The 27,937-nt window shown below is 41.4% G+C and overlaps 2 protein-coding genes across 2 annotated transcripts; both read left to right on the top strand.

Annotated features, from left to right (window-relative positions):
- Window positions 1-164: 164 nt before the first annotated feature.
- Window positions 165-15,080, top strand: lin7b (lin-7 homolog B (C. elegans)). The gene is made up of 6 exons (XM_030725570.1): window positions 165-450; window positions 6,170-6,288; window positions 6,916-6,987; window positions 11,286-11,495; window positions 11,903-12,066; window positions 14,487-15,080. The coding sequence occupies exons 1-6, from the start codon at window positions 375-377 to the stop codon at window positions 14,506-14,508; spliced, it is 663 nt and encodes a 220-aa protein (XP_030581430.1). The 5' UTR covers window positions 165-374; the 3' UTR covers window positions 14,509-15,080.
- A 5,926-nt stretch (window positions 15,081-21,006) lies between these two features.
- Window positions 21,007-27,016, top strand: ppp1r35 (protein phosphatase 1, regulatory subunit 35). Its single transcript, XM_030725548.1, is given in 7 exon segments — window positions 21,007-21,033; window positions 21,035-21,238; window positions 21,338-21,425; window positions 24,099-24,214; window positions 24,295-24,337; window positions 24,340-24,384; window positions 25,495-27,016. Coding segments are annotated over 7 exon segments (828 nt in total). The 3' UTR covers window positions 25,800-27,016.
- Window positions 27,017-27,937: the final 921 nt, after the last annotated feature.

The following is a 27,937-nucleotide window of genomic DNA, read 5'->3' as shown; positions in this document are numbered from 1 at the left end:
TGTATGAACCCTGAATATACAGTAGTTGATGAAATATGGTAAACATACATGTAGCTGTTCCCCCCCGTATTACCTTTTTAATATTACCTTAATAGTAAGATCAAAAACCCTAATTTTCCACGGAGAATCTTACGTAAATGATGCTGAAATCGCTCCTTCAGGAGTCACGCAGTACAGACGGAGCTGGAGTGAAGCTGCTACGTCAGGTCATCCTGCCTGCTCTTTGGTCCAGCATCTTGGCAGCACTCGTCCACACGCCTTCGGTCTGCTCAGGATGCCAGCACAAAAGATGCGCCACGCATTGCTGTGAACCACATTTATTACCCATACACGCTGTTTGTTGGGGAATCAGCCTGGACAAGGTGGAACCTGCGATGATGTCCTCATACTACCACCCGGCCAAGGAGGCAGACATGACGGCCATGACGGAACCACTCTGCCTTGAAAGAGGTAACGGAACCAAACCGCATCGCTAGCCAGCAGCCAAATCTTAGCGCAGTGACCCCGGTCTCTGTGTTGGAGAAAGGGTGGTTGTTACGCTTAGGTTTCGCAATAACTGCGAAGTGACGGTCTTTGGCTTAAGTGATATAAAAGATACTGGAGTATACCCCTCAGCTCCGCCTCCTACACAAGCACGTTTCTTGCTGTAGTAAACGTCATTAACGGTATATGTAATATTCAGGCTAATGGGAATTCTTTTGGCTTTGGCCGACAGAGCATTCCTGTGGTGCGTCTTTAGCAGTACGTATGTGTTCAGATTTTAGCTGGGCCTCGTGTTAAACAGCCATCAGCATACCGGCAGTGAGGGGTATGAAGCTGCGGGCCAAAGATGTGAGAAACGGGTAACTATCCAGGCTGTCTTAATGAAATAAAAATGTGACCTGCGCAACAGGGACCAAAGCTTCAGTGGGCTCAGCCCCGATCATGTCACGCGTGTTATTCCTGTGAACTCGAGTTTTCAATAATACGCTGGTTTCAGCTCTGTGAAGGCAGAGGAGCCTTATTCAGTACAGACATCATAAAAAGCCACCACCGTTCCTCACACCCGGACTACAAGCAAACTGGTGATAGTTGCTTCTGCTTTAAAGTGTTCTGCTTCATATAAAGCCACGTTTAGAGTGATATCACTTCATATGTTTGATTTGTGTGAAATCATCAGTGAATGTGGGCAAAACAGGAGCTTCTTCGGGTTTATAACTTTTACTGAATTTGACATCTGCTCCTCCCCGTTTCTTTTTGCTCTCGTCATCATTGTTTGTTGTGTACCTTTTTGTTATTGTTCCTTATTGTTTGTTTGAGTCTCTGTTCCCTCCCCCTCAAAAACGCTTTGCCTTTTTTCCAGGCCACGTTTGTAAATAAGAAATTGTTCTTAATCTGTTTGCCTGGTAAATAATTGTTTAAATTAATAAATCAAGCTCTCTCTGCTTTCTCCCTCTCTATCCTCTCCTCTTATAAGCCAATAAAAGGGTCATTTACATCACTTTATAGCAATATTCTAATTGAAAATGGGCTGCTGGCCATTGGCAGGTAACATCCTTCTGACTCTGCTCACTGCAGCCCACTTCACCCACAGCAGGAACAGGAAGCTAATAAACATCAGCTCCTTGGCTGGCAGCTAGCAATATGACAGCAGAGCTGTGGCTCAGCGATGCTTAGAGAGCAAATACAGATAAGCCAACACTTGAGGTCACAGCAGTGACCCCACATTATAAGAATAATTTGCTGATGTTTCAGGTCAAGTGTGTTTTGAGTCTGCTCCACTGAACTGTGGCATAAAATGACTTTTTCATCTTCTTTGTTGCTACAGCAATACACGTCTGATGTAATTAATAAGTCGCAGTGCTGAAACATGCAGCGCCTCTGCGAGCATGTACTATAATAATAACAACATCGAGAACACATTTAAACCTGTTTTCATTGTAACCTGTACTGTCTCCGCTACACAAGCTGGGAAAATACAACTTTATAGAAGACGATGTCAGAAAATAATAGTGAAATGCATTATTATTATTACTATAGTTATTTTTAGGGATGTTTGAGTATCCCCAAAATGGGTCTAAACTCACCCACAGTGTGCAGTATTCTCAGTTTCATGTTCACACAATACTGTAACAATACAGTTCAGCATGCCAGAATCAAATCCTCCTTCCACTTGGCCTGCTGTGCCATTTCACTTTGATATTTATTGTGAAATAATCTCAAATGTCAACAGGACAAAATGCTGTCATTTAGAATAGAGTAAAAATTCCTCTATACAATAGATTCCTAAGTAAAACGGTCTGCTTTCCAGCCAAGTGCAGTGCATCACTCCTCTTTTACCGACAGCTGCAAATCTCCAAACAGGGAGTTCAGATTTACTGAGAGCAGCGGCGGACTTTTGATGACAACTAATAAATATGTGAACATGACTCAGCTCGAACATGTTCTGCAGCATCTTGGACCACAGGTGAATGACGGTCAGGTAAAGGCCGATCTTTTTACACAGGAGTGTGGATGTTCCTCTCTGTCAGCTGTCAGTACTGAAGTATAGCATAAATCATCCAACGCTGTATAAGCTATCATGTTAGCAAAAGAAAAACAGGTCCTCTCTGTAAAGTATCCTAATCCACACAAGTTATACCAGCCCTGCTTTCCCCACTTCCACCTTTGGGACAAAATAACATGTGGTACAGATTAATTAGAGGCTATTTAACCTGATTTATATGCAGCCATGACTAATTCAGCCTGCCGTGATTGGGAGATATAAGCAGTCTGACAAACATGTAAAATGGCATCAATAATAACTATGTCAAACATTATTATTAAAATGTTTAAAATAGTTGAGTATTCAAATATGATACATTTGCTAGTTAATGACTGTGTGTGTGTGTGTGTGTGTGTGTGTGTGTGTGTGTGTGTGTAGCTAGCTCAGAGTTAGTACAGCAGCTCTTGTGAATTTATAACCACATAACTGTCCATGACAGATGATTCAATTTGATATTTTAGTTTGTTCTCAAGTATTAAGTCATTTTTAACTGGCAGCAAGCTTTTTCTTTTGTTGGTTTTTGCTTGGGGGGGGCATCTTTTTGGCATTAAATAATTGTGTCTTACATTATTTTGAAAAACAAGGCTACATCTTTAATTTTTTTAAAGTGGACATGCTGAAAGACCTGAGCGACTCAGAAAACCCAAAAACATATTTGTTTATAAAGATGAGGAGACTCAAACTGTGAAATTCCAAGAAATCTAAGCTGATTTTAATTTGGCCGCATCATATCATATATGTCTGGTGATTTGAATTCAATTGCTGGGTAATAGCATCTCTGCAGAGTTCCATGTTTAGTGATAAACAAACATACGGTGGTGGAGGGGTGATGATCCATGATCTACTGTGTGCCAAAGCATTCTGGGCTCACACGTGAGGCCACCTGTCTGATAATGAGACCCTCCGTGTGCGGTGAGGAGCTTTCCTGTCTTGGCATCAGTGGCTTCTATCACCTCCTTTTGTCAGATTATTATCTCAGCAGGGTGTCTCACAGCTCACAGGGTGAATGTGTTAATTTCCCAGAAAACCAAACTGGGACCTGCCCCATAAAATGTATTCAAGGAGGGCCAGCTTTGATAACTAGAATTAGAAGAAATTATTATTGTCATTGCACATTTCCATGCAACCAAATTCTGTTTGACAGCTCTGCCTTTTTTCATCGGCAGCACATCAATGAGAACAAGAAGCAAAAACAGAAACAAGAAAATAGCAACAAATATAAAATACAAAACTACGGTAATACGGGCCTAAATGTCCATAAAGTGTGGATGCAGATAAGGTGCAGAGTGAGAAACAAAGTATCAAGTTCACGCTCTGGCTCACAGCAGAGCTTTTACGACTCTGTGGAAGAAGCTGTGATTAACTCTTTCAGTCCCTGCCCTCGTGACCCTGAGCCTGCCGGGGGGGACCCTGGACCAAGTGACCTTGGTCCAGGGGCACCAGTGAGCTTTGCTGCAGTCTTAATGATCTGCTGCAGGTCTTTTCTCTCCTCTGAGGTGCAGCTGGAGAACCACACCATACATCCATAGATCAGGACACGTCATTGGTAGAAGTTGGTGAGGAGTTTTGGTGGGAGCCCAGTTTTTCTGAGGGACTGCAGGAAGAAGAGTCTCTGCTGGGCCTTCTTCACCACTTCTCTGGTGTTTACTACCCATGTCAGGTCCCTTGAGAGGTGAACACCAAGGAACTTGAAGCTCCTCATCTGTTCCACCTTTTCCCCAGCAATCATCACACTGGCATGTACTGTGTCTGTATGCTTCCTGAAGACAGTGACAAGCTCCTTTGTCTTGTTGGTGTTGAGGAGCAAGTCAGTATTCTGGCAGCAGGATGTGAGGACCTGGACCTCCTGTCTCATCATTATTGGTTATTAACCCCACCACAGCTGTGTCATCTGCTAACTTGAATGTGTAGGTTGTGTCACGGATGGGGTACAGTTATGTGTAAAAAGTGAGTATAGGAGTGGACTGAAAACACAGCCTTGGTGTTCAGGATGATGTTAGATGAGTGGTGGTCTCCAAGTCTCACATGCTGTGGTCTGTTGGAGAGGAATCCATCTACAGAGGTATTAGTCCAGGCCCAGTGGCAGCAATTTGTCAGCTTGCCCAGGTTGACAGAAGCTGAAGTTGACAAACAGCATCCTCACATTAAGTGCTGGGGTTCTCCGGATGTGTCAGTGCAGAGTGGAGCAGGAGTGAGATGGTGTCCTCAGTGCATCTGTTGGTTTTACAGACAAACTGGTACTGGTCGAGGTCAGGAGGGACGGCGGCCTCGATGCGGTTCATTATCAGTCTCTCAAAGCATTTCACGATTATCGGTGTTAATGCAACCAGCTGATAATCATTCAAGCATGTGACTGCTGAGCTCTTTGTTATTGGGATGATGGTCGCAGTCTTCAAGCAGGTGGGACCTGTGACCTGTGGCTGTTGCCTTTCTGCTATTAATGTTAAGCAAAGCCTGCTTAACCTGCTGCTGATGCAGTACCATCTGATAATGTGAAAGTGCCGGAGGGCCAACATCTCTGACATTTTCAAGAATAAACAAATGCATATAAATATTCTGTTCTAGAGAAACTCTGTAAAATAAAACTGTATTTCTGATAACAGAGCAACAGGTGAGCTACTGACACTAATGGAAGGGCACATCTGGAGCCAGACACGGGGCAGGTGTGGCTCCAGAGCAGCTACAACAACAGCAAGAAAGCAAGAGATAGAGACTGAATGGTCACGGAAACGAGAGGTCACTCACCAGGAGCCGGGGAGCTTCTTGGTGACAGGTCAAAGGTTTCACACCTGTCATAGGTCAGAGGAACAGGGTGTCCAGGGACTGTTTACATTATTACTGTAACATGGTGCAGCCTCGTCTTTGTTATCAATATTTAACATCACTAAAAAGTGATCATTTGTCAAAAAGTGATTTCTGATGTTTTTATGTGTGTTTGATGTATAGACCGCAGTCAGCAGGATTCATGACGGGCTTAAAAAGAAGTGACCTGTTTTGCTGACTGTGTTATTGTATCTACATTATAATCCCAGTACTTTTTGGCCACTTCAGCCCTCTTTATAGAGCAGCTTCTGCTGCCCTGTTGGCCAGATCTCTGAAAAAATTAGATTTTTTTACCCCGATAAATAAAGAATATATAAGTTCTTTCTTTCAAAATCAATTTCTTTCATTCCTGAGAGATTATAGGCCAAAGTCGTTCACCACAGTTTAAAAACAGCAAATAATTTTCTGAAAAATCATTTTTTGGCCTGACACCAGTAAAAAGGCAGAGAGATGTTTGTCTCAGCTGTCACACTGAAGCCCAGTCAGCTCCTGCTGCAGGTGCAGCTGCAGGTGAGGTGGAGCGTCATCAGGGTCAAACAGCAACACGTCCTTTTCTGCTGCATACCGCTGTGTTTGCTAACTAACAACCACGACCTCCTGCAGAGACGGGACACGTGGTGCAGGGCTCCGTTTGTAACAAGTGTCTCTGGAAAAGTTGCAGTTTCTTTCAAAGGCCTTGGTGTGTGCAAATAGTTGGCTCACTACTGCATTTTTTCCTTGAAAGCTAACGACGTTGTAACTGTGAACCTGTGAGGGGTGTATTCACAGACAGTCGTCTGTGTTGCTGTGTTGTAATCTTGGCTTCTGTGTGTTGTGGGTTAGACGTATGCAGGGTGATCGAGCTGCTGGACCGCCTGCAGCGGACCGGAGAGCTGCCCCCTCCCAAACTGCAGGCCCTGCAGAGAGTCCTACAGAGCAAATTCTGTGCTGCCATCAGAGAGGTACTGATGATGAGTCTGCTGGAAAAATAAAGTTCCCTTTGATGTCACATTTTTAATACTGTTTTCTTCCTAACGTGCTCTTCCAAAGCATCAAGTGACCACTGTCACTTAATGCTTCTGTTAAAAGAAACTGTTTTAACTGAATTATAAAGACAACTTAAATAAAAAAACTCCTGTATATTAAATGTTTTCCTCTTCCAGCAGGCGGTCTGAAACTGAAAGACAGCTCTTTAGTTGTTCTGTCAGTGGGCTCCATCACAGGGTCATTCACTGAATCAGATGCTGAGCCACCGTGTGCATATTAAACACTGAGCTTTAAAAATCTAAGTTAGATAAGTAACAACTAAATTGTGAATCAATGTAACTAAACGATAGACAAAAAAAGATTGAAAGTAAATAATTGTGAGCCTTAAAGCTATTAAACGATTACTGCTGTGAACCTCTTTTAAGCTACAGTGTGTGTGTAAATGAAAGAAGTGGCATTGGGGTTCATCATGATCTGCTCACATTGTGCTTATAGCTTTGAGATTGTATCGTGGATGTTTGTAATGTTATCCGTTGTCTGTGTATCTGCTGTATCATTCTCCACTGCTCTGATCCACCTGTCCTCTGCTCTGTTGTCCTTAGGTGTACGAGCAGCTCTATGACACTCTAGACATTGTTGGAGGGCCAGAGGTGCGAGCACAGGCAACAGCAAAGGTATTCCAGACATCACAGTGGCTTTATTGTAGAGATGCTGGGCCCTGTTATTGATCGCAAAGCACAGCAAGAGTGCAGTGTGGTAGTTCTGATGGTGGTGGTAGTTTTCCAAGCTGCAGCTTTAGTACAAACGGGGAAAGGAATGGGTGCAAACATATAGATTTGCTTTCTACTAAACACTGGAATGATTAGCTCTGCCCACCATATAATAAGATAATGATGATCAACTGTGCCATACGCATGTGTTAAACTGATAAATGTGATTTCTAACCAAAGTTAGAAATGACTCTGAGAGCAGCTGTGGACGCAGTCCATCATTAACTGATCGATAACTAATGACTCCAAGTGTTGACATTTGATATTTTAGTCATGCAGATTACCAACGAGAGACCATTATTTCAAACTGGTATTATTGCATGTTCAATATATTTATTTCCATTTGGGTTTAATTGAGATGATGCATTTTAATATCCTTCTAATACAGAGCCTGAGGCTGCTGTGCCGTTTTGTATCTATTATTAGCTTTCAGCTCTCGTTCCTGGTTCTGTTATTTCCTGTTAGTTTTTTAAAGAGATTTTTATCAGAACCTTTTCAGAAACAATAATATATTACAGATATTGATATACCCTTAGTTATACATAGCATAGCATAACAAGAACAAATAACTTGTTTTGAGTACCGCTGACTAAACTGGCCAAATCTCTAATTTGCTAATAGACTGTATCTGTGCATTCATCAGAGCTGACAGCCCTTCATGGACAGAATGACTCTGTAAATAAGATGCCATATTTAGCCTGTTCACCATGCGCCTGGTCCCTGTGTTATGGTCTCTCCTTTGGCTGTACTGTACCCCAACAGAAGCTACATTTGAAAACCAATTTAAGAAAAGAAAAATTAATGAAGGACTCAAATCCAAGTAGAATTGATCTCATTTGTCCAGAGATCGCTCAAGTGTACCAAACACTAGAGTATAGTGATCACTGAGGTAACCTCTGTGGTAATTTGGATTCATAAACATAATGAAGCAGGAATTTGTTGTAGACTGAAGTGAATCAAGGATACGGTTTCATATTCATTAATGCATACGTAAAGACTGATTTACCACTGTTCCAGTTTTAAACATGTTTAAAGTCGTGTTCTAGCTCGAGATGGTATATTTGAGATATTTTTAAGGATACTTTATCTTTTCAGGTTGTCTCAGAATGAAAGTTACATCGCAAAGAATTACAATATTATGAAAAAGGGTTTTTCTGGTAATTTGATTAAAGGTAAACTTTCATATATTCTTTATTCGTTACATGTCAAATGAAATATTCTGACTTTTTTGTATTCATTTTGATGGTTGTGGATTATAGCTCATGAAAATCAGAAGTCCTGTATCTCTATTGAAATATTTCCTAAGATCAATCAAAAAAGGATTTACAATGCAGAAGAGTCCCGAAGTGTTCATTTATGCATCAGGTGATCAGGCTGCTTTGGTAACTGCCTTCAGCTCTGTATTTTTGGGTCAGGTATTTCTCATCTTCTTCTTGACAGTACCTATGGGGTTTGGGCCAATGGAACTGGCTGACCAATCAAGTACAGTAATAACATGGTCAGCAAACCGACTGGTGGTAGTTGGCACTGTGGGCAGTTGCTAGGTGCTGCTGAAAAAGGAAATCGGCATCTCCAGAAAGCTTGCGGGCAAACAGAAGTATGAAGTCCTCTTAAAATCCTGGTAGGCAGCTTTGGATAACCACCACAAACACCAGCAGGTGACATGGCATCCCAGGTCATCTCAGACTGCAAAAACTTCACACTGGACTCGGAAAACGTTGGATTCTGTGCCTCTCCACTGTTTCTCCATACTCTAGGACCTTGACTTCCAAATAACTGCAAAATTTACCTTTATCTGAAAGGAGGACTTTGGAGTCCAGTTCTTTTCTTCATAGACCATGTAAAACACTTCTGACATTGCTGCTTCAGGAGTGTCTTGATATTAGGAATAGGACAGAAGTTGCATCTTCACTTAACACTGAAGCATGCATTAATGCAATCAGAAGATTTCTTGCCAGAAGAGGACAGGTCAAAGAAATGTACTCAGACAAAGGAACCAACTTTGGGTCAGCGGACAGTGAACTGAAGAAGAACCCCAGCAAGACAGTCGAATACTTGCAACAAAAGGGTGTCCAGTGGCACTTCAATCCACAACAGGTTCCCAGCACGGGGAGCAACTAATTCGCTCTGTGAGAAAGATCTTAAGCGTGACGGTGGAAGAACAGAAGGTCTCCATACCTTGCTGTGCAAAGCTGAGGTTGTTATAAACAGCAGGCCCATCACAAAGGCTTTGTCAGACCTCAGCAACTTAAAGGCTTTAACGCCCAACCATCTGTTGTTGCTCAAGGTCAAGCCCAACAGGGGTGTTCGACAATGACGATCTTTAAGCTAACCACAGATCCAGTACCTCACTCACATTTTTGGAAATGTGAGTGCAAAGAATGCCTCACTCAACTCCAAGAACATCAATGCTGGTCCACACCCAGAACAAACTTCTGGTAGAGCAGGTCACCTACTAATCGGAAGGTCAGCGGTTCAATTCCTGGCTACTCCAGGCTGCGTGCCAAAGCATCCTTGGGCAAGATACTTAAGATGCTTTCCGACGCAAGCATTGGAGTGTGAATGTTAGATAATAAAAAAAGCACTTAGCTTAGTTAATCATGGAAGTGCTTGTATGAATGGGTGTATAAGTGCTTTGAGTGCTCAGACAGAGTAGAAAAGCACTATATAAGAACTAGTGCATTTACCAGTAATTCATGGCCACTTGAAGAATTATGGAGACTCTTCCTGACAAAAAGGCTTTGTTCACGAGGTGAAGGCGAAGATAACGAGCTTTGCCGACCTGTGTCTTCTTTAGTAATCGGAGGACAGTTAATGGAGTACCAAATACCAGCTCTGGACAGAATCAAGAACAAGATTATTTCATAGTGGCATATAGGCTCCTTTTAATTTAAACATGTTTGAGATGTTTAAAACAGTTTAAATTCACAGTAATATAAGGTGATGGATTTTTAGAAGGGATTAAAAGGCCTGTTTATTTTCAGTTATGATCTTGTAATATGTTGATCATCTAAAATTCTTAAAATGGAAAAAACAAAACATAATTTATGTAATATTATAATGGTGTTTTTAAGCTACTGCAACTTTAATTGAGGGTCCCATGAGTTCAGTCAGTGATGCAGTTGGGCAAAGAGAGAGTGGAGCCACACGGCCTTATGACCTCTCCCCCCTCGCTACCTTGGCACCAAATCTGTTGCTGATCAAATAGAGTTGATTAGGTCGGCTTTCACTGCTTGTTTAGTTGCTGGAAGATTTTTCTCAGCTTCAATCTGTGAGAAACAACACTTTTTAGACCCCAGTAATTATTGTAATAGCCTTAAATTAACACTCTATTAACACTGCAGACGGGCAAGACTGATAACATCATTGTTATTATTTCATTGTTACGCATAGCCACGAGCTGCTGCCTACCAGCTATGTGTAATAAAATAAAAAATTACTGTTGCATTTTAGGATACCATTCAAATTTTTGTACTGACTGGTATTGTAAGTATCAGTTCTGGTGACATCTTTTTACAGCATCTTTTTACAGGGTTTTAAATCAAACAAGATGGAATTGAATTGCACACTTTCAGCTTTAAATAAAGGGGTTTAATAAAGTATTAACTGTTTGTGAATTACAACCAATTTTATAGATAGCTTTCCATTTTCAGAGGCTTACAAGTAAAAGACTGATAAGCAGTTTTGTGATTTGAGGTCTGAAAAATGTGATAGTCCTAAAAAATAAAAAATACTATGATGCAAAAAAAATGTCAGTCCTAAAACGTGTTTTGGAAAAATTATGTTCATCACTCCCAACAGCTTACTAAGATGCATTCTTTTCCTTCTTCTTGTATTTGTAAAGTATTTGTATTTTTATGCATAAAAATAGGCCCAGACTGCAGGGGAACAAATGAAAAAAAGAGCTAAGGTCAACTAACAAACTAACTTGAGTGGATGATCATTGGTTTCATAAAATCATAGACTTTTGAACCCCACCCCACCCCATACCTGACATGTAGTCCAGACTATCAGTGCCAATGAATCAGAGTGAAGAGTTTTACTCTGCTTGGTTAGCGCAGCATCATGTCTGTTCTCCCACCTGTGCAGTGAGACCCTTCATTGACCCTATTTTTGTGCAACAAATGCAAGGATTTATCTGGAAATGTGATGTAAAACAGACCTTTTTGTTTTGGTAATCATATGGTTTCTTTTCTGATTAGGCCACAGTGGCAGCCTTTGCAGCCAGTGAGGGACACGCCCACCCAAGGGTGGTGGAGCTGCCCAAGACAGAAGAGGGACTGGGCTTTAACATCATGGGGGGAAAAGAGCAGAACTCTCCCATCTATATCTCAAGAGTTATTCCTGGAGGGGTGGCCGACCGTCAAGGTGGGCTGAAGAGAGGAGACCAGTTACTGTCTGTCAACGGAGTGGTAAGAAGTTCACAGAAGTCCTCTTAAAACCTGATGAGTTACACACAGTGTAAATCTTGGAAATCACAACCAAAAGCAATAACTGAGTTCCTATTATGCTGTAATACCATATTGTATAGTATATATCGGGGTCATCAACTACATTTGTCCAAGGGGCCGGAATTTTCCTCTGCAGGCTCTGTGAGGGCCGTAAAGTAAAATAAAATTAATATTGTATCCTAAGTAATATTTTATTATTTGATATATCAGTTTTCCTTTCAAATTCACACTATTTTTAATGATGTGATGTGAAGTCCTGCACGCACATGTTCTTCTGTTATGGTGACGCTGTCATGGAGACAGTAATTGTAGTAGGAAGATGCTGCTTGCTTCTCGTAGCATGTGAGACTGTGTTGGTGTTCCTACAGAGTGTTGAGGGAGAGCACCATGAAAAGGCTGTGGAGCTGCTGAAGGCGGCCCAGGCATCAGTCAAACTGGTGGTCCGCTACACCCCAAAGGTCCTGGAGGAAATGGAGGCTCGCTTTGAGAAGATGAGGAGCGCCCGGAGACGACAGCAGCACACCAGCTACTCGTTAGTCTCCAGTCCACACAGTGCCCCCCCACACACACACACACACACACACATATATTAATATGTAATGTAATACATATATTAATATGTTTGGGTATACACTGTTATCAGGCTTTCTGTGTACCAGTCAATTGGTCACTGAAACAGTTTAGCACGCTTCTTATTATTAAAGTAGTAGAAAGAAACAGCTGATCTCCTCAGTTAACAGATATTTACATACTCTTGTTAAAGGGGGGGGGGGACTACACAGTGGGAGTCATGGCCCTGGAACAACTTTTTAGTTTCGCTAAATTCACCATCAGTTAATATTTTTCCTTAAAATAGTACATTTTCTTAATTTAAACATTTGATGTTTTCTGTTCTACTGTGAATAAAATATGAGTTCATTAGATTTTCAAATCATTGCATTGGAATTAGTTTTGTAAAAAGCTTAATCAGATAATAACCAAAGATTTTGAGATACTTTTATAATAATAATAATAATAATAATAATAATAATAATACATTTTATTTATGGGTGCCTTTCCGGACACTCAAGGTCGCCTTTGTGGCAAATAAGATTCTCTGCTTGGTCTGTTGGTAAATGTCTATGGAGACCAACAAGCTAACTAAGCCCGACGGGACGCCTTCAACTTGACGACTCCAGTGTTTCATCCTCAGTTCAGATAAAATAATTATAGTGGGTGATTTTAACATCCATGTAGATGCTGAGAATGACAGCCTCAACACTGCATTTAATCTATTGTTAGATTCAATTGGCTTCTCTCAAAATGTAAAGGAGCCCACCCACCACTTTAATCATACTCTGGATCTTGTCCTGACATATGGCATAGAAACTGAAGACTTAACAGTATTCCCTGAAAGCCCCCTCCTGTCTGATCATTTCTTAGTAACATTTACATTTACTTTAATGGATTACACAGCAGTGGGGAATAAGTTTTATTACAGTAGAAGTCTTTCTGAAAGTGCTGTAACTAAGTTTAAGGATCTAATTCCTTCATTGTTATGCTCTTCAGTGCCAACACAGTGCAGAGCAGCTACCTAAACTCTGCTCCCAGTGAGGTCGATTATCTCGTCAATAGTTTTACATCCTCACTGCGTATAACTTTGGATACTGTGGCTCCTCTGAAAAGGAAAGCTTCAAATCAGAAGTGCCTGACTCCGTGGTATAATTCACAAACGCACAGCTTAAAGCAGATAACCCGAAAGCTGGAGAGGGAATGGCGTCTCACTAAATTAGAAGATGCTCATTTAGCCTGGAAAAAGAGTTTGTTGCTCTATAAAAAAGCCCTCCGTAAAGCTAGGACATCTTACTATTCATCATTAATTGAAGAAAATAAGAACAACCCCAGGTTTGTTTTCAGCACTGTAGCCAGGCTGACAAAGAGTCAGAGCTCTGTAGAGCCGAGTATTCCTTTCACGTTAACTAGTAGTGACTTCATGGATTTCTTTACAAATAAAATTTTAGACATTAGAGAAAAAATTATTCATAACCATCTCAAAGATTATTCTTCATGTTCGGCTGCTTTCAGCACTGCTGGTATTTGTTTAGACTCTTTTGCTCCAGTTGATCTTTCAGAGTTAACTTCAATAGTTACTTCCTCCAAACCAGCAACATGTTTGTTAGATCCCATTCCTACTAGACTGTTCAAAGAAGTCTTTCCAGTTATTGATGCATCCATCATAAATATGATCAATCTCATTAATTGGCTACATTGAGGCCTTTAAGGTGGCAGTAATTAAACTGTTACTTAAAAAAGCCACTGCAGTACAGAAACAGCATTAGTGAAGGTTACAAATGATCTTCTTAGAGCCTCTGACAGTGGACTCATCTCTGTTCTTGTCCTGTTGGACCTCAGTGCAGCTTTGATACTGTTGACCATAACATTTTATTACAGAGATTAGAGCATACTATAGGTATTAAAGGTACTGCACTGCAGTGGTTTGAATCATATTTATCTCATAGACTCCAATTTGTTCATGTAAATGGGGAGTCTTCTTCATACACTAAGGTTAATTATGGAGTTCCACAGGGTTCTGTGCTAGGACCAATTTTATTTACATTATACATGCTTCCCTTAGGCAGTATTATTAGAAAGCACTGCATCAATTTTCATTGTTATGCAGATGATACTCAGCTTTATCTATCAATGAAGCCAGATGACACACATTAATTAGTTAAACTGCAGGAAGGTCTTAAAGACATTAAGGACTGGATGACCTCTGGGTCTACCCCTCAACCAGAGCCAGTTCACCTTGGACCACTTCTAGGGGCAAATTGCTGACCACAGTATAGCTCCTCAGATCTTGTAAGACTCATTAGACAAACGTGAATAACAAATAGGGTCTGGATAATAAAGACTGTATCATTGTGGTCATATGTTAGCATGCAGAATAATGCACTGTGTCTCTTCCTGCAGATCTCTAGAGTCCAGAGGCTAACTAATCCAACACCTTCATCCAATTTATCATCCAGTTCTCCCGACTCTTCTGTTCCAGTGGGAAGCAAGAACATAGATGGAAGCAAAAAACACAAGTAGCCTACCAACAGCTGTTACCTGAGTTTCTTAATGAATACTGAAACGCTGCAGTTTAGGATCCCTTTCCCTCTTTCTTAGACAAATGGCAAATGCTGAGCTAGCTTGTAGTCAGAACATGTCTGTAATTTCTCCTCCCAGAGTGAAGTCTTCCTCAGCATCCTGTCACACGAGGGCAAAAGATTCTCTTTAGTGTGTAGCTTAACAAGAACCTAAACTGTATATTCTCAAGTGTTTTTTTTTCCCTTTAGCATTCTCATTCATTATGGTGGCTGCACTCTTTATCACATTCTGCAGTAGACCTCAGTAGCAGGAAAAAAACATAATTTCTCCATCTGACCCAGATAGAAGGCTAGCTGTTAGCATTTGTGGATAACTTGTCATTTTTGTTAAATTGTTAACATTTTTTGTATTTTAGTTTTTATTTGTCTATATATTTATTTGCATAATTGTCCATATAATAAAGTCAGTGTAAAATAAATATTGTTGTCTTCTGTCCTGCATGTGGCTCACATTATTACAATCTTTAACCTCTCTCTGTCTACTGTACCCAGCTGCTTTAAATCTGCCACCACAGTTCCAGACCCTAAGAAAACACTTACCCTACATTACTTCAGACCAGTACCTCTCACATCCACTGTGATGAAGTGCTTTGAGAGGCTGGTTCTGAGGCACATCCAGACTGCACTGCCACCCTGGATTAGCACCAGTTTAGACACAACCCTGCACACTGCACTGTCTCACCTTGCACACCCTGGAACAGCTGTGAGGCTACTGTTTTTGCTCTTTAGTTCTAGGTTTAATACAACCATCCCCAGCAGACTGTAGACCAAGCTGCTAGACCTGGATGTGAACCAGCACGCAAGATAGTGGATTAAGCACTTTTTTAAACCAGCCAGTCCTCTCCTGTTTGCCCTCTACATCTGTGACTCATAGCAGTACCACCATGGTTAAGTTCGAGGATGACACCACTGTGATCAGGCTGATACAAAACAAAGGGATGAACTGCAGGCTGACTGAATGGTGCACCACAAACAACCTCATACTCAGCATCTCTAAAACCAGGCCGATAATAATCAGCTTCAAAGAACAGGAGGAGGATCCATTAAACATCAAAGGAGGACGTGTGGAGAGGGTGCCTGTCTTTAAACTCTTGGGCACGTGCATCACACAGGACCTCAAGGATTCATAACATCACCAAACCTGTGAAGAAAGCACAGCAGCGACTGGACTTTCACTTATGGGATGCCAGTGTGGTGTTTCAGCTGCACAGCTGCCGATAAAAAGGCTCCAGAGGGTCATCAAGTTGGCCCAAAACATCACTGGCACACAGCTACCAGCACGTGAGGACTTTCACCCAGGGCGCAAGCACTCCACACTGCTGCGCTCTGAGAGATGATATAGGCCTATGAGGACTCTCACTTCCAGGCTTTATAACAGTTTATGAAATTATAAGAACATTATGTCAGTATTCATAGTAGAGATGCTGGCAATAGTGTTGGGATTTTGGTAGGTGAAAGACAATAAACCAAACAACTCAGTCATATGCAGTAATTCAGCAGTTGTGTTAATCACAGTAAGAGAAAAATCCAGGACCAAACTGATATACAGATGGAGATATGCCGTATACTGTATTGATATCACAAAGCTGGTTGATTTTATCAGAGTACCAACACATGTGGATGTCAACAGAAATGAGGTTTAGGAGTGTTTATGGGAATTTCTGACCATTCTTCCAGAAGCACATCTGTGAGGTCAGACACTGATGTTGGAGAGAAGGCCTGGCTCACAGTCTCTGCTCTAATCCATGCCAAAGGTGTTCTATCAGGCTGAGGTCAGGACTAGGGTTTAATCCCGGGATCCGGGATTCCCGGGAAATGCGATCAGAACCATTTCCCGTTTCCCGGGAAACGTTAGACGGGAAACCGGGAAAAAAGTCGCGCGCGTCGATTTGACTTTCAGAAAGAAAAGAAAGCTTCAGAATGTTAAATTTAAGGAAATATTGAGAGAAGGGTTCGTTTAATGCGAAAAGCATTACTCTTCATTTCAGGCACGTTCAGCCTCCGTTTAAGGCTTCAGCCTTCATCTCAAGCGTTTAATAGAGGTATTACACAGTTGTACTTTTTTCCTCTTAATTTGTTGAAATCGTAGGCAATGTGTTTAGCCTAAGGTATTTTGTATTATATAATTTTATATTATTATATACTGTTATATTGCATTATATAGCCTATAAAATATGCCTGCCCTGAACAATAAAGAAATATCTGTTTAACTTCGAGTGTTTCTTTTCCTTGTTTGCAGCCGCTTACTAACAATCATGAATTAGGATACGGGCCTAATGTGTGAAGAAATTATCATGAAATAGATTGCTTTAACATATTTCGCTTTTTAAATGGAGTTGAGTAAAATGTATATTTTTTAGGCTATAATGATTGGCCAGTTTTTCAAAAGACGATTCACAGCGAACCTACTTTAACCCTCAGACACGGTGTTATAAATTTGCTGTTGCCAGAATGGCAATGACCAAGTCGTAGTGCATTACTCAAGGCCCTGTGTTATGTCATATTATAGTTTAGTACGGTAGTTAACTTTTCAATGACTATTACAGCGTTCCACTGGTGGAGATATAGCGCAACAGATGTCGCCACGACAGCGTGGCTGAGCCTTTATCAATGCTGTGGAGATGAACCGTATTGTTTTGCACCAGCAATTGTAAAATAGCTTGGTATAATTCCATGTACAATGGAGGAATATTCTAATTATATTTGTTAAGGGAGTGTTGAGGAACGATACAACACCGCATAGCTCGAACACTCAAATGTCGAGATGTAGGTTTTATTGCATTAATCAAGCCGACGTTGCCCCCTACTGGGCATAACAGGACATAGCTGGAAAGCTACCTCTACAATATCACAATAGGTTAAGGCCGACACAGGCTACAGAAGGCCTAATTATAATAAAAAAATAAATAAACTTTTTCCCGGGATTCCCGGGAAATGGCTCGTCATTTCCCGGGATTTGATTCATGTCATTTTCGGGAAAAATATTAAACCCTAGTCAGGACTCTGTGCAGGCCAGTCAAACTGGCTCATCCATGTCTTTATGGAGCTGCTTTGTGCACTGGTGTGCAGCCATGTTGGAACAGGAAGGGGCCATCCCCAAACTGTTCCCACACAGTTGGAGCATCAAACTGTCCCAAATGTCTTGGTATGCTGAAGCATTAAGAGTTCCTTTGACTGGAACTAAGGGGCCGAGCCCAACTCCTGAAAAACACCCCCACACCATAACCCCCCCCTCCACCAAACTTTACACAATGCAGTCAGACAGGTACCGTTCCCCTGGCACCCACCAAACCCAGACTCCTCCCTCAGATTGGCAGATGGAGAAGTGTGATTCATCCCTCCAGAGAACACGTCTCCACTGCTCTAGAGTCCAGAGGTGGCGTGCTTTACACCACTGCATCAACACTTTACACCACTGCATCAACGCTCTGCATTGAGCTTGGTGATGGAAGGCTTGGATGCAGCTGCCATGGAAACCCATCTCATGAAGCTCTCTGTTCTTGAGCTGATCTGAAGGTCACATGAAGGTTGGAGGTCTGTAGTGACTGACTCTGCAGAAAGTTGGTGACCTCTGTGCACTATGACCCTCAGCATCCACTGAGGTGATTTTATGTGACCTACCACTTCATGGCTGAGCTGCTGTCTTTCCCAATCACTTCCACTTTGTTATAATCCCACTAACAGTAGCAAAGAAATTTCAGGACTGGACTTGTTGCACAGGTGGCATCTGTTAGGAAAATGATCAAAGTCCAGGAAACACACAACACTCAGAACAAAGAATAATTAAGGATTTATTTACAGCTCTTTACATTTGAGTGAGACACCGTTGGCTCGTTGGGGAGGGGGGGTGTCTTGAGCCGTCTTTTATAGGTGCATTTCAAACAGTATACTTTGCAAGCAAGATAAGGAAGACGTGTCTCTGCAGCTTCTCACAATCATAACACTGCCTCTCTGACTTCACTTCCCAGCATCAAACACGAGGTTAAATTGCATCCTTTGCTGTGACTCATTCCCACATGCTAATTAGCTGTATAACCTCTATGAGAAGCAAGCAGAATAAGACAAATAGAAACATGCTCTAAATGATTATCTTTTCTGGCCTGTTGCTCGCTCCCAGAATACTGTGTTCCTTCCATCGAGGTCAGGACTGTGGAGAGAGTTACACAGTCTTTCAGACACAGCCTGACACAGCACAAAGCATCTCTACTGACAGTTAGGCATGGCAAAAGCACAATATTATAACACTCATAGACTCATCCTATCACGGTACCACGCTGAAATTCACTGAGCTCCTGAGAGCGACCCATTCTTTCACTGATGTTTGTAGAAGCAGTCTGCATGCACAGGTGCTGGTTTATGCACCTGTGGAAGTGACTGGAACACCTGAACCCAGTGACCTGGATGGTGAGTGAACACTTTGGGCAGTATAGTGTAGATTGAGAGAATACACTTAAGAAATAAACAATCATAAAGAAAAATGGCAGAAAACATGGAAAAGGGGAAATGGAGAGATTTTATGTTTTAATAGAAGACTCAATGTGAAAGTCACACTTACTGGATATTGGCAGGCTGGGATGTGCACATTGTGGACTTGGAGGTGGAATGGTTCTGAGCTATGGTTCCTAGCACATTCAGACCCCTCAAATCCAAGAACTGCTTATTTGTTAATGTTAAAGGTCAGGGAGAGCTGAGGGAATCATTTTTCACTTTAAAGCCTCTGTAACTGGACTGAAATGAAGAAACTGGTGACATTTTCTCACTGCAGAGGACTCTATAACACAATATAAATAACTGTTAAATTAAATATTAAACAGTAAGGGGAAGCAAAATGCCAGCATAGTGTCTTTAGTTTGCCTAAATGAAAAGAAGCACATCTGCATGACCAGCATTGTGCCAAAAGTGATTTCTGTTGTTTCTGTGTGTTTTTTATGTTTAATGTCTTTGCCTACTTGGGTAAAAAGACTGTAGTCAACAAGATTTATGAAGGGCTTTAATATAAAATGAAGAAATTACTTGTTTTGCAAGTATCTTTATGACTGTGTTATTCTATCTACACTATAATCAATCCAGACCTTTTTGGCCACTTACAATATTTCATAGAGCTGTGATGTTATATTTCTGGTAATTTATGCTGCCCTCTTGGCCACCTCTCTCTTTTTAAAAAGGCATTTTTAATTCAATGGCAGTTTTTACTGTAAAGAAAAACTGATTGCAGCTTCTGTCTCGTGACAGGAATGTTGTTTCTGGCTCAAAATGACTTGATATCATTCAGGAGAGATATGTTTGACATATGTTTGACAGATTATACCCCAAAAGTCATTTACAGCAGTTTAAATACAGCCAGTCATTTTTGGGGGGCAAATACCGGAAATCCTTTTTGGCACAACACCGGAAACGGAAATGCTTTTAGTTGGTGAGGGGAATTCAAAAGAGAAGACGTGATTTGTGTGAAGAAACCTTCAGATAGTGAAATCGTTCTGATCGCCGTGTTATGAGCCACAGGTGAGGACTGAGGAGCAGAAACCCAGCTACCGTGTGTGAGCGCCTTAAAGCAGGTAACACACATGGTGATGATGGAGGGTTAGCAGGTAACAGGAGCTGTTTGTTGAAGTTAGCTAGTTCATGGAGCACAGGCACAAAGAGTCAGCGGTAAAACCAAATTAACACAAACAACCAGTCTAACGTTACTGTTGCCTGGCACTGAGCAGCATCTGAGTGATGGGTTTGAGTTGCCAGTTGAAGTCCGTAACAGGAAGCTAGTGACACCCTGGCTCCGCTCGGTAAACCGTGTTATGCTAGTAGCTAGTTTCCAGTAACGGCATCGGTTGGCAGCAGGACGGCTCAAATCTATATCACTTGTAACACAGATTTTTGGCATTAAGAAATAATAGAAATGTAAGAAAAGTCTGCAGCACTGTATTAATATCATTAACCAGAGCTTTATTCTGTGTAGTACCTCAGGTCCCTGTTTATATCTGAAATCACAATTAAAGCTCAGATCAAATCCACTGCTATCAAATGTGCAGTATTTTTTTATTCTTACATAAACAGTGTTTGCAAAAGCATTTTTTTTAATCTTGAATACTTCTATGGTAATTTACAGAAATGTAAGCCTGGGGCTTAATTACAAATAATCTTTGTGCGTAGCTGCACAAAGATTTGGAAAAAAGAATGATTATCCACAAATTGTATTTTTATATACAGCACTAGTCAAAAGGACACGTTGACCCATTCATATGAATGAGGGTGGGGTGTTGGTGATTGTGGTTCTTTGCTTCTTTTAAGGAGTATTCACAAAAATAAAATCTCACATATCATCCACTCTGCTTCTTCTTGTCAGCATGAGTTTCTCCACTCGTGATTCTTCCCCCCCCCTCTCCTCACCGTGTCCCCCGACCCTTCTCCACCTCTCCCTCCCTGACCTGCTGTCCTGAACTCGACCTGTCAGTCACCCTCAGCCCTGCCCCTAAAAATGGCCAGACGCGACACAGGCCTCACAAACTGAAGCAGAGTGAACAATCACAGTTGAAGCACAACCCTCACGGGCAGCTGGAAAGACAGAGGAACAGACAGGTAATGACCTTACTGTGTGTGTGTGTGTGTGTGTGTGTGTGTGTGTGTGTGTGTGTGTGTGTGTGTGTGTGCTGACATTGTGTTTCTGGTGTCCTACAGGTGTGTTCTAAAGAGACAGTTGTCTCAGTGATTCCAGAGCCTCACATTGAAGTGAGCAGTGACGCCCCATTTCAGCAGCGGCTAAGAGGTGAGAGAAGAAGTGTAGCATCTCTCCATGGTGCCTGGGTTGGTTTGGTTTTTTGTTTTTGTTTTGTTTGTTTGTTTGTTTGGTTTTTTTTTTTTTTGGGGGGGGGGGGGGGGGGGGCTCTTTTTTTTTTTTTTTTTTATTGGTTAATGACTGTATTAAAAGATGGATGAGCTGGTTCCCACTGTACACAAGTGAAGCCAAAACTACTACTTATGGGAGCTACCAGCTTGCAGTGATTTGGGTGGAGTCGCTGTGTCATGCTGTCACCCGAACACACACTTGACTTGACCTTGAACACACCTGAGCTTTTGTAATCCTCTTCTTCAGACCTCCACTGTAGCCCCACCCCAGATGATGGACAAATCCTGGTGGTTTTATGTACGCTGCAATGCTGCCTTTGTTTTGTACAATGTTAGAAACATTGTAAATCATCCTCAGAATAAACACAGAGGCTCTGGACATGTTTTGAACAATTAATTTAAATTCAGTCATGCAGAAAATAATTAGAATTTAGACTTGTGTGCCACTTCATTAGGTGTACCTGTTCAACTGATCATTAGGATTGTCACAAAAAAATTGTTACTTAGATCCATTTTTCCGTCCATCAGTTTTTATCTGCTTAGTTCAGTTTTGCAGCACGACTGGAGTTTATCCCAAATGGTGTGGAGTGAGAGGCAGAGACAGACTGCTGGTCCATCGCAGGTCCATACAGATCAATACTAGATATTAATATTGAATTAGATACTCTTTAGCAACAGTGCCATCTTTGACACTCAGCTTCACACAGCACTGCTCTCTGTGAACAGGCACACAGTCCCTCCCCTCAGTATCAGCTGAAGAAGTTGATGTTCACCACACTGAATGATACTTTATGAGGACTTCAGAGGTCAGTAAAGTGCATCTGGATGGTGCACGCATTAGCACATTACTCGTTTAACTATCGGCAGTTAGTCAACATTAGTCACCTGTTATCATTAAGATAGTGGCTATGGGTAATAATAGAAAGACAGCATTATTATAGAGCTAGGCAACAAACGGTATCAATCCTGTAACATCTGTAACAGGATAACACAACTCTGTTTAAATCAGCAATAAAATAGAGGATTGAAAAAATATTACCTGCTCAGTTTAGGCTTGATTTCTGCTGTTGACATTCAGAGGGTCGGGTCATGAGGCAGTGAGTGTATGTACACACATTACCCTCTGTTGCTGACACTATTAACAGAACATACACTGTAACTGTTTTTAGTGCCACATACAAGTGAAGACCTTTCACCTTACATCAGGTTTTATTTAATATTGTCACAGAAAAAAAATGCACATCACATCCTCTTGATGCAGCTGACTTCATCAGCTGCTGTTTTTAAGTAATTCTTTTTAAACACCAAATTGTTACACTTTATGATCCTGAATTTAAAAAACCCCAATTCCAAAAAAAGTGGACGCTGTGCAAAATGTAAATTCAAACAGTGCAAATTTGCAAAGATTATCAACCAATATTTTATCCACAATAGAACATGAAACAGTTAAAATCAGACAGCTGTTTCATGAAAACTATGAGATCATTTTGAATTTGATGACAGCAGCACATCTGAAGTGGAGACGGGGTCGTATTTACCACTGTGCTCAGTGTGGCATTTGTATAAAGAGAGCGTTCAAGCAGGAGGCTGTTAGAAAAGAACCAGAACATCTGCCATAAATGAGCTTTGGCCCAGAGACGATGGCACCGTTTCTGGATCATGATCGAGCTTTTACTTGCTTTTGTGAATTGTGGCAAACCGAGTTCACAAACAGTGATTTCTGTGAGTGTTCCTCAGTGACCCGAATCACGCCCGACTTTAATGCAGCACAACTCGAGGGCCCAAAGATCCAATATTGAGTTTCTAGCTTTGTTCTTTGCACACAGAGATTTTTCTAGATTTTCAGAATTTGATTTTATGTACTCTAGATACTCGATGAGATACTTAAAGTATTCACAATTTTACATTGTGGAACATTATTCTGAAATTGTTCCACAAGTTTTTTGGGGGTTTTTTGCAGCTAAGTCTTGACTTTAGTTGTTACCTCTGAGAATCTCTGCCTCTGAGACGCTCTCATCATGTCACCTGTTGCCAATTAACCTCATTAGTTGCAAAATGTTCCTCCAGCTGTTTCATCTTAGTACTGCCTACTTTTTCAGCCTTTTGTTGCTCCTGTCCTGACTTTTTGAGACATGTTGACCTTATCTTGTTTTTAAAAATGATCAGTTTAAACATTTGATATGTTTTCTATGTTCTATTGTGAATAAAGTATAGATTTAGGAGATTTAAAATTTTTTTTTTTTTTTTGCAGTTGGGGTTGTAAAGCCACATTCGATCAGTACTGACACATAATGACTTTTCTCTGTTTCAGCGCCTTATTCTGCCATCCTGGTGTCTGCTACAATCAGTGCTGCAGCGCTAATGTCTGTATTCTAGCTCTGATTTTCACTTAACATTTAAGCACAATAGATATCTTTAGTCATGGCAAAGTAATTCATGTGTAATGATTTTTTTTTTTTTTTAAATGAAAATTCCCAATCACCAGCTTTTCTTCAATAGTTAGCAACTTCCTGGAGCGGAGTATGTAAATGTCTGACCATGTAGAAAACATGCTGTCTACATGTGCTTTTCCTTTCTCCACTACTCCGTGAAGGCCTCGGACATTTGGTGGAACCTCCCGCCGTAACAGCCAGTCAAGATCTGAGTTGTCTGGAGAGGGCAGAGCTAAATACCACTCTGGCTCTGAAGACTAAACTTCAGTCACTGCAGGTTTGCACAGTTTCATTCACTGATTGCTAAGCTGATTGACAGCTGGTTAGCATGTAGTCATTCTGACTGTTGTCCTGCAGGAGTCTGAATTTAACTCCCAGAGGGCAGTTCAGGAGACACTACGGAGTCAGAGAGGACCAAAAATCTGATTAATGCCAGAGCCACTGAAGGTAACAGATTCACAGGTTGCCTTATTTTATGTCACCAAGACCTGTTTCTCCATTGTGAATGATAATGAATGTGAAGAACCATCCATCCATTCGCTTCCGCACATCCTGTTAAGGGTCGCGGGGGGGGGATAGGGGAGAGAGGGCGAGAGGCAGGGTACACCCTGAACAGGTCGCCAGCCTGTTGCAGGGCCAACACAGAGGGACAGACGACCTTTCACACTCACATTCACACCTATGGGCAATTTAGATTAGCCAATTAACCTAACCCCAGTAAGTGCATGTCTTTGGCATGTGGGAGGAAACTGGTGTACCCAGAGGAAACCCACGCAAGCACGGGGAGAACATGCAAACTCCACACAGAGAGAGGGAGAAGCCTGGGCCACGGGGGAATCGAACCCAGGCCTTCCAGATGGTATTCTAACTGTGAGGCAGCAGTGCTAACCACTACGCCACCGTGCTGCCCTGTGAAGAACCATATTTATCCCATATTTGTGAATTTGACCAGGATATGTCCTTCAATGCACATATTAAACCAAGGACTGCTCTCTTGCATTTGAACAGTATCAAAAATTAGGAACATCCTGTCTGAGTGATGCTGAGAAATGACTTCATGACATTTTGTAATTCATTTCTATCAGGTTGTCCTAATCGCTCCCTGAAAAGCTTTCAGCACTGAGCTATTGTCACCAATATGCCCTTTAACAGCCTTTAAAACTGAGCATGTCACCATGATGGTGATTTTCTTATTTCCTGCAACTCACACTGTTACTGGAAGCCTGCGAACACGACACATTTGAAACGCATCATGTTGGCGATGATACGGTCGGTGTTAAAGGGTTAAAATCCTTCTTCTCACATACAAGGTCTGGAATAATCAGGCCCCATCTTAGACCTCATAGTACCCTATCACAGAACCCTGTGGAACTCCACACACAAATTATAGTTTCACAACTCTGTGGGCACATAAAAGTTAAACAATTAAAGAATAACGTCAGTCTAAAATAGTTACATTTTGGGTATTTCAAATCTTTATCCACCTTGTTTAATTTTCTGTCTTTCCACTTCCGTGTGTGTGTGTGTGTGTGTGTGTGCGCGCGCGCGCACGTGTAGTAGTGAATGTCTCTCGCTCTCAGATTCTCTTCACCTCATTGGTCAGTGTGGATGTGCAGGAAGATCAGCTGATCAACCAGTTGCTCCAGGAAAAGCTGCTTCTGGCTCCCCCCTCCCAGTGTTGTGGGAGCAGGGACACGAAGGGACCCTCACCCATCTTTTTCATAACTTCTGACCTGCTCAGACAAAAGCACCTTCCACCAGAGGAGGCGCCGGTCAGCTGCAAACTCCGCCCATCGGCTTGCCCTGCCCACTCAGTCTTTGACCTCTACAAACGGCAGCAATGCTGGGAGGCAACACCCTGACAGAAGACTGTATGTATACATGATGGAGCCACTGTGACACCACCCACTGGTTATAAGAAGACTCAAGCTGAACATTTTCACTGTTGCCTCCACTGTTGGTTTTGAAGTGACAGGTTGGGGCAGGATGTGATTGAGAAGCAGTGCATACACAGCACACTGACTGTCAGCTTGTCACATATACTGTTGTGTGGTCCTTTTTGACTGTACTGCAGACCGTCGTTTACAAACAGAAAATTTCACTGAGACTATATAATACTTGAGACTAGTGACTGAGACCATAAACTGATCAGAAAAGTGTTCACACAGGTCATAAAGGGCCCGTTATACCCACCGTTGTGTCTTTGTGAACAGTGGCTCAGAAGTGATGTCTCCTCTGCTGTTGTTTCAGCTGGTTGTGTGCCTTTGATTTTTTTGTAACCTTGCATGGGTGGAGTGAAGACACAACTGCACAATCGTGTAGATTTTTACCACATCATTATTTCAATAATACTGCTGTAGCTCAGAGATTTTCCAATTTATTTTTTATTTATTTATTTTTTTTACCTATACCATTGTTCGTGTGGGGCTTTTGTCTGAGTGGCACCTCCCCTGTCTGAAATAACACTGAAGGGCAGTATTGAGAAGTATGGAGGACCTCAGTGGCAGTATAAATGGTGACGGGGCAGTCGTGGCATCACATTTAGTTCATGAAACCGATTCTGGGCCCTGAGTGAACTGAGGGCCATTTTCCCCAACGGTCCCCAATTACAGCCTGATGAGTCGCCTCCTGAGGGCGCTTGGAAAATAATCTGTGTTTAAGGCACTTCAGCATCAGCTTCATTTTTCAGATGCGCACACAGGGAATCTGTGAGAGGGTAATGGGGTTTTTATTGAGCAGATTTAATAATTAGCTACTCAGTTTTTAAATTAACAGAAAGCTAAAATTGTTTCAGAGTAAAGAGGTCAAACTAATTCCTTTCAAATGTTCTGCTCTTAAGATTTTATGTTTTCCAATAAGTTATTTATGTGACCATTTGTTTTGAATAATGTCAGTTTCAAAACTGTGTTTATTCCATTTGCTGTACACATGAAACGATGCACTAGTTGTTCTCCAATAGGAAATTTTAAATATCAATGACATCATTTCTGGCATCCTGTTTAATTTTATGCACCAATCTGTAGCTTGTTTGGTTTCATTTTATGGTAGAAATTTATTTACATGTCACCTGTTTATGTCCTTCATGAATTCATTAAATTAAATTTCTAAACCCCTGGATTTAATTAGTTTAGACCTTTGCCCAGTTTCAAAGTTTCCCACACATTTAGGGGGTGTGTTTTTGAGGCTGACTGATGAGTTAGAAAACTGGTAACAACTCATCTGAACAGGAAAAAATGGTTCACACCTTACACATTTTGCCATGGCACTGACAAATCAGATCCTTAAACTTAGTTACAGCACTTTCAGAAAGACTTCTACTGTAATAAAACTTATTCCCCACTGCTGTGTAATCCATTAAAGTAAATGTAAATGTTACTAAGAAATGATCAGACAGGAGGGGGCTTTCAGGGAATACTGTTAGGTCTTCAGTTTCTATGCCATATGTTAGGACAAGATCCAGAGTATGATTAAAGTGGTGGGTGGGCTCCTTTACATTTTGAGAGAAGCCAATTGAATCTAACAATAGATTAAATGCAGTGTTGAGGCTGTCATTCTCAGCATCTACATGGATGTTAAAATCACCCACTATAATTATTTTATCTGAACTGAGCACTAAATCAGATAAAAAGTCTGAGAAATCAGACAGAAACTCTGAGTAGGGACCAGGTGGACGATAGATAATAACAAATAAAACAGGTTTTTGATTTTCCCAATTAGGATGGACAAGACTAAGAGTCAGGCTTTCAAAAGAATGAAAACTTTGTCTGGGTCTCTGATTAATTAATAAGCTGGAATTGAAGATTGCAGCTACTCCTCCTCCTCGACCTGTGCTTCGAGCATTCTGACAGTTACTGTGACTCGGGGGTGTTGATTCATTTAAACTAACATATTCATCCTGCTGTAACCAGGTTTCTGTAAGGCAGAATAAATCAATACGTTGATCAATTATTAAATCATTTACTAATAGGGACTTGGAAGAGAGAGACCTAACGTTTAACAA

This window comes from Archocentrus centrarchus, unplaced genomic scaffold (genome assembly GCF_007364275.1).
Source record: "Archocentrus centrarchus isolate MPI-CPG fArcCen1 unplaced genomic scaffold, fArcCen1 scaffold_58_ctg1, whole genome shotgun sequence".
Lineage (NCBI taxonomy): Eukaryota > Metazoa > Chordata > Actinopteri > Cichliformes > Cichlidae > Archocentrus > Archocentrus centrarchus.
Note: the sequence above shows the minus strand (reverse complement) of the source record. Positions and strands in the feature narration are given on the sequence as shown.

Excerpts from the sequence above, each read along its gene's own strand:
- lin7b (XM_030725570.1), top strand. The coding sequence starts at position 375 with ATGATGTCCTCATACTACCACCCGGCCAAGGAGGCAGACATGACGGCC. Across the intron at positions 6,988-11,285 it reads GAGCACAGGCAACAGCAAAG|GCCACAGTGGCAGCCTTTGC; the intron begins GTATTCCAGACA and ends TTTTCTGATTAG. Across the intron at positions 11,496-11,902 it reads TACTGTCTGTCAACGGAGTG|AGTGTTGAGGGAGAGCACCA; the intron begins GTAAGAAGTTCA and ends GTGTTCCTACAG.